The sequence below is a fragment of the Bombus pyrosoma genome, linkage group LG11, assembly GCF_014825855.1.
Source record: "Bombus pyrosoma isolate SC7728 linkage group LG11, ASM1482585v1, whole genome shotgun sequence".
NCBI lineage: Eukaryota > Metazoa > Arthropoda > Insecta > Hymenoptera > Apidae > Bombus > Bombus pyrosoma.
In genome coordinates this window covers 4489096-4502046 of record NC_057780.1, presented here as the reverse complement: position 1 = coordinate 4502046, position 12951 = coordinate 4489096, and the positions used below count along the sequence as shown (strand labels likewise).

The following is a 12951-nucleotide window of genomic DNA, read 5'->3' as shown; positions in this document are numbered from 1 at the left end:
GGTGCGCGGATGCGGTCAAATTAAAGTTTTAACACGTTTACGAATGGAGTAACGGTAATGAAAACTTTGATAGAAAGGGAGATCCATAATCAATGATCTCGGTTCATCGAAACCTGTCATAAATTTAACCCTTTGCCGCTGAAGGTGATGTAACGTGAAGACACTATCAGTCGCCGGCGGTTTCCGTGCTGCTTCGAATTGCACAACATTGTGTGTCAAGGGCTACAAACGTTAGAAGCAGCCTTCTCGGGCATGGCCAACGTGAAACTTCTCTTAAGTCTTAAGTTAATAAGTACCTCGAGTAGAAGACACGTTGCCACATGCTCGCTAATTACATTGTTCCTTAGGACAGAGCTGAAAGAGAAAGCGGATTCCGTGAGATCAATAATAAATGCAAAAGAATTGAATTCTTTGAGACGAAAGACGTTCGAATTTATTCTCAAGTCTTTGTACTGAAATAACTTTATGCATATCCCTTCAAGTTTCAAGTAAAATTGCGACTCTTCCAATTATGCATACTCTTACTGATATTGCTTCCATAAACGAATCTATTCTAGGTATACTTTATTTCAGATATTCTTTCAGCTACTCGTTGAATCGAAAGGAACAACAATTGCTGGATAACACAATATTATCTATAGTTTAACGTTTGCGAATATCGCATACATGGATTTCAGGTATTCGCGATTTTAGCCATTCTAGTTGCTTGATTTGAAGTAACTTGACTAACACGAACGAATCTTTAAGCGACAATGTTGACTTGGAATATTATCGAGTCAGTTTTTCCCCGTTATTTTTCCAATCAGTTCCTCGCTGTTATATAAGCCTGATTTAAAAACGAGGCAATCGCATCGTAACGCGTAATAACAGGAATATGATTGTTTCAGTTGCCTTGGAAACGAACGTGCCGAAAGGAAGTTGTTACGGGATTACGTATAAAAACCAGGAAGCGTGAATCTCTCAGATTTATTTACGAATTTGCCGATCGATGTTTGGCGATAAGGGAAAACCGGTTAAATTCCAGAAACGATAAGCAAGGAAAAGAGAAAGATCGTTTCTCGAACGAAAGGAGCGTTCGACGTTGGATTCGCCTAGAGCAGAGGCGGTTGTTACGAAGAATAATAACTGTGGGAGCGTCGCCAATATAATATCTTTTATACTACACGACTGGTTGTAGTATTAAATCCGCACAGGTTCCGACAGGTTGCCAACCACAAGCTTACTCCACATGTGGCCTCCACATTTCTCCCATGACAAATTCATGCGAGACGGCGTACATCAAACCATAACATATTCTCTCAACTACACAGGTCGAGCAGCTGCGACGTGATACAAAAGAACGCTATACTACCTGTCTAACGTGAGCGTGGGGTAAACGGTGATCGGTATTCGAGTCGTCAGAAACAATGATCGCTCTATCTTGGAATCGACTGCAGATGGCTTCGTTTGTACAATGTGTCAATGAACTTGCCTGTATACGGGCTATATATTTTAGTTAGCAAGTTACGAACATATCGTTGATTATGCATATGCAAGTTAGTTAGCGCTGGAAGGATTGTAAAGGATTGTAAATGTTTTGTATTCAACAAGTCAAAAATAGATGATATATCGCGATTGTAAGTCATGACGAACAATATCAATCAATAAATGTATCTCTCGGTTGTATATTTTCGTAGAACGAAATTATATCGTAAAGTTATGTCTGATCTTACGCATATTACGTACAATACATCTTATTTATAAAAAGCGGGGTATTCCGTTGCAATGTTGTATTCCTTCTTACAATAATTTTTATTCGAGGCTCGTTAAACATCTTTCAAATAATAAATCTCGTATTTCTGTAAGATCCGATCTTCGGTTCTAATCATTAATCCATGATTAGAAACAATGATTAGAGCTAAAAGGAAAACGTTGCAAAAACAAGCAAACGCGGAAAATTCTCTGAGTCACAAACGCATAAACAATTTATCACTAATTGCTGGTTCGATACTAGAAAACCGGTAAAAAACAAAAAATTCTTTTTTCTTTTTTTTTTTTTTGTTCAACTTCATCACTTATCGTATCATGAAACATCAATTATAGCCGTACGTACTCGATGATAAGGTAATTATTTGCGAATAGCAGTTAGTAGTATGTAGACAGATACTTGTATACGATTGGTCGTATATGATAGAATGGGAGCGCTTTGACTAGACTGTGTCCTTAAGTAGCTACGCGATTATCGAGCGATACGACACTAGGGGGCGAAATACTCGAACCAGAATTATAGTATGCCTAGGGTGGTGGTAGAATGGGGCGCGTCGATTGGTGGCACAGCCCTGACGCCGGGTCCCGTAGCGGTGGGCATGCCTGCGGAAGATGGAAGGCGCACGAGCCGAGTAGTTTAGTCGCCTTTAACCGGCCTTAAAGTGAAGATCGGATCGTCGCCGATTACCGTGCGCGTGCACAAGAAAGAGAGAGTTAGAGCCACCGGCTTACCGTACGGATCGCGCCGAGAATGAAATTCTTTCTTTGCTTGATAAAATACAGCAGCAGCAGTAGTAGTAGCAGCAGTCTTTCGTTGTACAACAGTCTCGATAATACAAGAAAACGAGTGGAACGTTTACGGCCAAACGACAGTAATACCGGCGGCTGCATCGCCTGAACGAATTTTTCTCATCGATAAACAACATTTTTCACGCGTTCCGTCTGCTACGGGCATAACGAAGGAAATCGACGCCGTTTTTTCTTTCATTCTTTTTCGTCCTTTTTGTTTATACATAGTTTGTCGCTCAGTGCCGCGTAATAGTTCAGTTTCGCGAGGCTCATCCATCATTCGAGACCGGGCCAAACAGAATCTACAGACAACGCCATATAGAAGAAAAAGAGGCGGGACGCGCCTAAGTTTGTTTTATTGGTTTAGTTTCTAGCGCGAGGCTCGAACTCGCGCCAAAGTGTGTTCCACAGTGGAGGATACTATCTCTCTTTTGGGTTACAACGCTAGGTGGCCGACAGGTTAGTACAGTGCAACTTACACATTTTTTTTTTCCATCTTCGTCTATCCTTTTCTTTTTTCATTCGCTCGATTTTAGTGACGAATTCGAAATGAATGACATTCGTAATCGTGGTTAAAGCATGTATCGACGATAGACCTCGCGCTTGTGTGAATTTCTTTTCCCATTTTGACAGTTCCACGCGAACGCCGCCGCTCGCGACCGGTTCGAGCTGGAATTTCAATGAGAAACGGGATCGTTCGCGTCTCAATCGTTCGCGAGACATATTAACGTTAATACGCTAGTAAATTACATAGACAGATCCATCTCGTCGAGGAGTGATACTTGGAACGCATTAAAATTCTGCCAAATAATCCGGCGTGCTTTCGAAGATTCATCTATATAGCCCTTTGACTCGAATCCATGGTTTCGCGTATAAATATCGATGAGAGAGCTTATTTCGCGAAAAGTGAAATTCATCCGACTACTTTGTAGTAAGTTAGGAATTTCTTTTTTGGCAGCTAGCCGGTCTATTCGAATTTATACTGTCTCCTATAAATAGAATTAAATATATTCGATTCGCCACGTCTATCGGGTGTGATTTTTGGTTATTAGCGAGTTTACCGCCAAAATTTCTGCTGTTCAATTATTCCCGCGTAATTTCCGATTTCGGTAATTAATTTTAGATAACTGACGGTCTATTTTTGATCTATAAATAGAAGAATAATCTAAAAATTTGGTGTTTTCGATTTTTTTTTTGTCATATATATCGTTCTATTATCCATTGAAATTCGATATTGAAATGTATATTTTAACATATCGTGTCTTTATTACACGGAATTACTATTTTTATTGTTCGATTATTTTTTTAAAATCTTTTTCGATATTTTATTTGTCATTCTTTTTTTTTTTCGTTTTCAATGGATCGACGAATTGATTTTTGATGTCTGATATTTCGATAACTGTTTTACTTGGAAATTCAGGTTTCCCGTGTTATAGAAAATAATTTCAAAATTTAACTATGACTTTCTTCGCATGTACATTATTCTTGTTGGAACTTGGTTATATGTTTGACATTTTGGAGATCGTTTTACCATCGGCTATAGCCATACACGGCTTGTCGTTCATGTGACCAAATAACACGCGTCGCGTCCCATCGGGATCGATATACGTGAAAATATGTCAAGTGGAGATAGGCACGCTAACCGATATGTTGCACTTTCTGTCGCAACATAATGCAGTACGTCGATCCAGCCTGTGCTTTCGCGCGTCTCCTACGGTTTCACAAATTGGTGTAACTACGCTTCTGTATAGGAACGCTTCTGTTTAGTAAGACAACGAATGGGAGGGAAGCGTCGTTTTTCGTTTCGCATTTGCCGATGTGTCCTGCGTCCTTTCGTCTCACGAAGAAAGCCACCGTTAATTAGAGTGCGGTAGGAAAGCTGTCAGCTCGTTACACGCTCGAACGATAATGTTCGACGGAAGTTAGCGAGACACACGCAACACATGCACACGGCGCTACCTATATCTAAAGCTGTTGCCCGTGGACCGGTTTGTCTGTTTCTCTCAGCGCGTGTAGGCAGAAAAGTTCGATCCATCGATCGACGCTCTCGTGGCCATGGAATGTGCTTTAATACACTTACGTGTATGATCGTACGTGTGGTACATGTATATATAGATTTTCGAAAGTCCTGTCTAAACGAAAGCGGTCAGCCGGTGTCTTTATCGGGTCGGTAAATAATTTCTTTCTCTTTTTTCCTCTTTCCCTCGCTCCCGCCTTTGTCGATATTCAATTTACCATCGCGCGCACGAATGTAGCAAACTTCGAAATCGTGTCTCTCTTTTACAAGCATATGCATATAGCGCGACATTACCCTGTCTCGTGTATCGTGAAATTGAGTTTTTAAAGCTGGTGAAGTGTCGCCACGCAATTTTCGTGAAAGTGTGATCCATTACCAACGAGATCGCGATACACGTGATTGTGCCTGTTACGTAACCGGGCAGAAAGAAGACTTATCGATTGGTAACAAGGTTCGGTAGAAACACGACGAGCGTTCGGTGAAATTCGCACCAGATATTATTACCGACGTTTCTTCCCAAAACACTTAGCGCGAGCTCTGTTGCCCCTGTCTGTTTATTATTCGACGAGAAACACTTTTTTCCCGCGTGTTTGGTCGACGCTTCGAGAACGGTTTTACGAAAGTTTATCTCGTTTCTTTTCTGCTCTCCTTTTTTCCCCCGTTTTTCTCTCTCACGACGAGAGTAAACGCGAGGTATACACTGATGCTTTCTTTCGTTTCCAAGGCCGTTCTAGGAAGGTGATTTCCCCTATCGACCGTCTTTTGTTCGATTCAGAGGTAAAGCAGGGGCAAGTAGGAACGGATAATGTGTCTTTGTTTTTCAACGGTGTGCGTTTTTCACGGGTGACCGAGTCATAAAGGCCACGGTTTTTCTTTCCGTCTCTCTCTTTCTTTCACCTCTGTCGCCTTTCTGTCCCTTTCACTTTTTTTTCATTCTTGTTGCTTATTTTTCTGGCCCTCGCGCCAATTTTCGATAAGAATCTCACGTAAAACGTGAAACAGACTCATTTACCGTCAAACGTCTTTGTCGGGGAACGCTTGTCAAAATATTAACATCGCGATATGTAGTTTAGTTTTTCGGCGAAATCGTTCTCCAACCTTGTTTGCTCTACGCGTAAACACCGCGCGGGATTGTCTTTCTTGTCGATCGAAAAGAAACAGATGTGTATTATACCAGTTTTGGCGCGCGTATATTTTTTTGCGTTTTAATTCCATCGCTTTACTATCGTTACAATGTTTGGTCACATGGTACGAGATTGTAAGGAGGAGATACCGTAGCCGGGTTGTCAAATTTTGAATAAAGAGAAAATTCAATTCCTTGAAATATATTCCCAATGAAAAATAACTGTATGCTGATAAATAATTCTATCGTTTAACTCTTTAATCGCTTAACGCTTTGACTGCGAATGTATCCTGTAGGTCATGTGTTTTTTTTTTTCGCGCGAAAAAATTGACAAAAACCTGTACATTTTTATTTTTTTCATAACTTCAAAATTGTCCAAACAAATGCTAAATACTTGAAAACACCCGCAGCACTTGAAGCACTTTGTCTCAATAATTTTGTTTCTTTCGACGATACACGCAACGACGTATGCGCGTGTTTATCGCGAAAGTGACAGTTTCCGCAACAATCGGCGTTATGCAACGATTAATTGGTTCGCGGAGGGTGGCCGGCGCGGGAACGAAAAAGATAACGGGCGACCGCACGCGCGCTTTCGGTTGTCACCGTCGAGGTGGGCCTAATCGAGCGGATATAATGTTTGAGTTAGGCCGCCGACAATAAAAAACAGAGCTTCTCTTCTGGTGTTGTAGATCCGCGAAACCGATACAGCCGACGAATTTCGTTGTAAGTCTCATGAGTCACTCGAGCCGCCCATATCGAGTCCATTGCATTTGACTTTTCGCTGCATCTCCATCCGAGCTGCCTCCATCTCCATCATGCGTGTTCTTCTTTCTCGATGAACGTTACCAACGATCACACTGGCTACGAGTGATCGCCAAGATGGAATCTCGTTGCCAGTGTGTCAATGTGTAACGTGTTAACGTATGCAAAGCGATGCGTCATCCCGCTAAGAAATTAGTTTTTCCTCGTATCGTAGAAGCGGCACGGTTATTCCTAAGTATATATCACTGATGTTGACTACTGTCTTCTTTGCATTCAGATGGTTATTTCGGGATACATAGTTAAACCGTAGACTCAGACAGTCTGTTCTTTGCTTGTGCGAGATTACACGAGATTCTCTAAGGATCTCACTGCAACACCTGGTGGACAAAACGTACCGTGAGCCGCTGTCGATTTGTCGGTTTCGGTGCAGAGAAAGATGCGTAACGGTTCTCTCACGCAAGGAGGGAAAAAGTTGCGTTCTGTAGGGATGTTTGGTGAGGCGGGCCGTGATTTATTCGAAGGCACCTCGTCCGAGCGAATTCGATTCGTACCGGTTCCTTTTTATTTTCTGTTCCCATGTGCAGAGGCTTATCGACCGCTGTAAGTGTTTTGCACCAAGAACCAAGTATCAGAAGTGTGATGATATTTTACGTGGTGGTTTGATGGTCAACTCTTTATCTATAATAACACGGCTATGTTCATTCGCAGTCAATTTATCGAAATTGATTTTATTATTGCAACGAACAATTTATAAGTTACAAATTACTATCATCACACCAGCGGTATCGTTTATCGGAAGAAGCGGAATAGCATTTCTCATTTGGTATTATAATTTTCAATAGGCTGGCAAGCAGAAAATCGTAAGGAATGTGTCACGTGTCACTGATTTATGACCTTAGTTGCTTATCGATAAATAGCGTAAATAACGTGTCTGTGAATGTAAGAGACATAAATATGTGTATAAATGCATGTACTTTTTCCCTGGTATAGTTGAAGATAGTCTTTTGTTAACTTGTAAAGATTCATATAAGAATACATAGTATAGAAAATAATACTTGAAGCGAACAATAGATCTGAGTCGATGTAAGAGACAACGTGTCTATGGTGATGGCAAAAATGCGGGAATTTTTGATTCCGTTAGAAATTTTTGTCGTTTTGAGCCTTTGATTACAAGAAATCTTTTCTCTGGTAAACAAACAGAGTTGTTGTTATTTGTAGACATTCTGCATTTTCTGTTTCGTTAATCGTCGATATTGATTTTATCCCATGTTTAACTGGCGCTTTTTACCAAGACGTAGCAAAAAAGCGTGCAAAGTGGATATGTCGGCAACGAAGGACGTCTATTTTTATTGCGTACACGCGAGCCAGTTCCGACCTCTGTTCGTATTTTCATAGCATTAACTGTACATATTCGTTTCGCTGATTTCTGTGATAATGCGTTGATGTTACGACACGCGGCGCAGTACCGAACAGCGCTGTACGGTGAAGCAACATGCTGTAACTGTAAAGGAACCGGGCTGCTTTCGACGGATGATCGATTAGATAATCGACAAGTTTCATTTCCAATTGAAATTTATCCAGATAGTGATAACGCATAAAAGAACTTTCGATTTTCTTTTTTAGAATGCCTTTCTTATTTTCCCTCTTAAAACTAACAGTGATTGGGGTTAGGTGTTCTGTTCTCGTATTTACTTTGTCATTGGGTATTACGCCACTATCTGTATAACATGCATAGTGCGAAAAACGCCGAAAGTTAAAATTCGGAAGGAAAATATTTAAAGGCAAAAACTTTTTTTTTCTAACTTTCAGCGTTTCGCATTATGCACAATATTATTCAGACAGTGGTGTAATACCCAATGACAAAGTTTTTATCAAAGGCTTTTATCAAAATTTTATCAAAGGCTTGAACATAAAACGACTTAATTTCCTACGAGGATTTAACCGAAATGATTGTTTGACTGTTTTGATGAATGGTATGGTTGATTCCTTTAGGCGAAATGCCGGTGCCGGTTTGGGACTGCTCTGACCTGGGCCTGTTAGACGAGCCCCTGGACACTACGACAGTGGTGTCCGACGACATATGGAAGAAGTTCGATCTTCCGGACTTCCTCTCTATAGATCAAAGAGTGGACGCCTACTCGGAAATGTATTACGAGTGCACCTTCGATGATGGCGTGTTGTCGGATCCGGAGTACGAAAAGACCTGTCTGTCTCGAGAGATACGTCATCACGACTGTATGTGGGCAGGGCTATGCATCAGTAAAGAGCACAACAGAACGTTGCCCGCGAAGAAGGACTCGCTGATACAGAAAAAGGTGCCGGCTGGTCGAAGCGTTTTGATATCACGAGCAAACACCGCTTATATAGGGACTTCGTTGGCAGTCAATCAGCAACAGGCCCAGCAACTGTGCCGTGCAAGAAATCTGGAGAGCGACGGCGAATCCACTAGGCCGGAAACACCACAAAGCTCCAGCTCCGATACAGAAACAGAGGACGAAGGTCCGTTCTTTAGACACGACCAGATCAACATACACGAGAAATTATCCGAGTGTATATCAGTACCAGCTACCAAGACTGTACGAGTAAGCCAGAATAAGCGAAAGACCGGTCGACGTGGCAGAAGGAAAGAGCAGGATCAGTGTCAAGTGCATAGAGAGACGAATATCAGGAATACTCTCAGCGACCATTGCTATCACTTGAATCAGTCGTACAGCAAGAATTTAGAACACCTTGGAGTGCAGACACCTTCCGATTCCGGTGAGTCACGATTCTCTTTTCCTTCTTCATGTTGTTCATTAAGATGTTGTTTTGTATTTCCGTTGTCCGTCGCGTCATCACACTCATATCTCTGACTATATATATTATATTATTATATTACATTATTGTATATAATATATTATATATATATATTATATATAACTATATAGATACTATACATATAATAAAAGAAATAAGTAAAATACTATATATATGTACGTTTTCATAATTATAGGAAATGAGTAAGGAAAAAGTTGACCAATTTTCATTTCATTTTTTGCTCGTTGAATAGTTTAACCTATGCGTTGCGACATTGACTTCACTCCACGTGTCGTTTATATTTCTTCGTTTCTTTTTAATCACTATTTTTCCAAGACTAGTTGAAATGAAATAATTACACTTAAAAAGAATACGTTCGTTAAATTTTCATATTCCTCTGATATAAATATTCCAGATTTTTCATTTTCCTTATAGAATATTGTACATTTTATCTTCGGTTAATAACTGAACGTGTTATCTAGTTTCGTAATTGCTAACAAAATAGCATGGTTAATTAGCGTGAAGGTTAACCAGACTATAATTCACAGGAAATATTAACATCGTTTCATTTTCATATGTCAATATGTATGCGGTTTGCCGTGAAATTCAAGTAGCAAAAATATACCTCTTGTTCTGGGTCGGGATACGTTTTATCCGATGCATCCGCTAAAGGATCAACCCGTTTATTCATCTGGTTCTTTTGTGCCCTCCTAAACGGAGGCAGCAAGGTCGGACTAAGGATCCTCTTAATCGAGTGCAATTGAAGGCACGGCGCTCCGCACCCGGGAGAGAGTGCAGTTCGTCGAATTCGGCTACCCGCATGAGTATGCTAATCACGCGTTTGGTTATTCGTCATTCGTCGCGGCAGTACCGTGAATGCGACACAATCGAGAAAAGAAACTCGTTTCGGGCGAGTTCAGAGGTCGTTACGCTAACGTCCTCGGCTCGGCAAAACGGCGTTCTTTCTTCGTGGCTCTATTCTTTTGTGGGGGGAACGGAAAAAGCAAGAAAAGGACGGAAAGAGATAGAGAAAGAAACCCGTGAGAATTTTGTGTTTGCTACACACGCTTGCTTTTCGAAAACCTGAACGCACGTGGGTCGCACAACGTCCTGTTTCGTGTTTGTGCAAACAATTTGATCCGCGTTAGTGTGCAGGATGGAAGACGAATTTTTCCCCATTTCTTGTTTTATTTCTCTTTTCATTTTCATTTACCGCGCAGGTTCCAAGGACAAAGAGGAGGCGCGCGCGCCTTTTGTCGTTACCGCGGCGTGAACAATTTTCACATCTCGCAGGTAATCTTGCCGAACAGTGACGTTTTTGTTCCGTAAGGGTGTGATTTTTCAGCCATCCACGCGTGTCACCGTTTCATACAATGTATGAAGCGGTTCAACAGTCGATAGAGATACAGTCTAGAAGGCCCTCCTTTCACGTGCCTGCGATCTCGTTGTCCGCATATACCTTCCTTATATACCTTACCGACCCTCTTGAATATTTTACAACGGTATCTTCTTAGATGCCTAGCACCGTCTGCCTTCAGGACGAGATATTCCCCTCGTTTTAGTTTAATAGCGGCGAAGGTTATGCATCGGTATACACTCGCCACGGAACATAAGTATAATTTAATTGCTGTATACGCAACGTTCATTTGCTTTCAATGACGAGGATGATTGCTATCGGTGAAGAAGGGAGTCGATGTTTATCTCGTTGCGTCAGTATCATTGGAAAATCTTTTACAGTAAATGTATGATAAGGATGATCTTTTCTTCTAAGTAGCAATAAATAGGTAGAGCAAGAAAAAGGTAAACAAAATTTTAATGTGTTCGATATTTGACAAATGAAATATTAACTAGGGGTCTGCCCATTATACTGTGTGTTAAAGTAATCAGATCAACTGATAATAGTTCATTACATATGTAATCTAAATAAAAAGATCGTATTCGGCCGTTGGTTAAATATGTACTTATTATAAATATGAAATATTAACATATTAAATACACGTATAGCTCATTTTTTGACCTACATAATTTCACAAAGAAACGTAATTGTCTAGCTTTTCCAACGTTAATTACTTTTGCTGATTTACCTGGACACATTATGCCAATTTCGTGCATGTGATGTTTGCATACGACATTCAATATTCGCATTAAAATACACGCGTACGTTTACAACATTCGTAGGTACTGGTAGACATTTAGTTCTCGTTCCGAACAGTGAACATTATTTCTATCCGTGTCGGTAACTTCACGCATATTTAAGCGCACGAGCACACTTGCCTGTGTCTCGTGCCACATATAACGTGGAAAATTAGAATATCGAAGTCAGGAACATCGGAGAAGCAGACGTGTGATTACGTACGATGAATCGTATAGTTTAGGTCAATATGTATTACATTTTACAGAAAAAGAGAGGCTTATTGAACTGCAATAAACTGCTAAAAAGAGTGCAATTATGTTACAAGAGGACAAAGTTACTATAGAAAAATTCAGGGTGGAGCTCGAGTTTCTTAAACTGATTCATTCAATATGGAACGATGTACATTAGGTTGTTATTTATTACGATTGCAGGCCTGACCTCCTATCTATATGTAAGCAATATACACAAGTATGTAAGTCACTTGAAAAGTTCTCAGAACGGAATGGTAAAACAGTATCATCTACGATCTATTTTTAGTTAATTATCGTCAATAACTTTTCCAACTCTTTCTTCTAACAAACATTTCATACACACAGAGTTCGCTTCAGACTCTGTGTAACATGGAAATTCGTTTATATTTGCATCTCGAATTATGTCCACTGTATTTTTAAACCTCCAGATATTTAGAGGAAACATACTTTCCTCGGTTTTCTTTTTCTTTTAAATTCTGCGACAATATAACTCTTTCAGTTTTAAGACGCGCTTGGGGTCAGCACTGCGCAGACGGGTCCGCAGCGACGATACCGGTGTGCGCGCGCAGAAATATGCAGGCGCGTCGCACGAATTTCTCCAGTGGTCATCTGGGTTGTTCGGTCTGGCAGCTTGCGATTAGGTTAACCGGCGGTCGGTTTTCAGGGCTCGTCACGTATAGGTAGCTTCCTTGTAGCCCAGTGGAGACGTCGTTCCATGTCTGCTTGATCTAACTATAGCTATAACGATTCCGGGAGAGAGTAAGAGAGGGACAGTCCTCGGAAGAGAAACAGAGAGGGAGGGGAGCTGTGCACAGTTTGGCGCGACTCACATAATTCGCTCGGACTGTGCACAGTGCCGTCTCTTCGACCTAGGGGAATGGTGTTGTTTGCCACCTGAAAATATGTTGCACCACATGGTGACATCCTAACGTCGTTCTATAGATACCGAGAATGCACGCACACGAAGATAGCCAATGTTATTCAGACGCTGCAGTTTAGCGTGTGTGCGGGGTTCGTATGATAGGAGAACATGACGAGGAAAGAGTCGCGCAATGACCGCGTCGCTCTGCCCGCACACGCGTGTATACCGGTTGCAGTTGCGTGCACGTGTGCGGCGTCACTTAACGCGCGCGCACGTGACCCGACGCTTAGCCGGTGCGCACGGCCTTTCCTTCCGATTACTCGTCAAATCGAACCTCGGTGCACTGGGCCGTGTAGTTACGTCGTTGCCCTCTAATTCTTCTGCGTCATGCTCGCGACGCGCTCCGTACAATGTGACATTTCGAGCACGCTCACGAATAGCTGTCTTAACCTTCGTGTTCCTGCCAGCATC

The 12951-nt window shown here is 41.4% G+C and overlaps 1 protein-coding gene across 2 annotated transcripts in view; it reads left to right on the top strand.

The window, feature by feature from the left end:
* Positions 1-2403: 2403 nt before the first annotated feature.
* The window catches only part of LOC122572972 (transcriptional regulator Myc-like), a 28826-nt gene continuing 18278 nt past the window's right edge, over positions 2404-12951 (top strand). The window contains exons 1-2 of one of the 2 annotated variants that reach the window (XM_043738763.1): positions 2404-2994; positions 8430-9194. In XM_043738763.1, the coding sequence (XP_043594698.1) occupies positions 8435-9194 (760 nt within the window). In that variant the 5' untranslated portion in view covers positions 2404-2994; positions 8430-8434. Of the gene's footprint in view, positions 2995-6741; positions 7038-8429; positions 9195-12951 lie in introns of those variants that run through there. The other variant, XM_043738764.1, reaches the window with a different exon arrangement.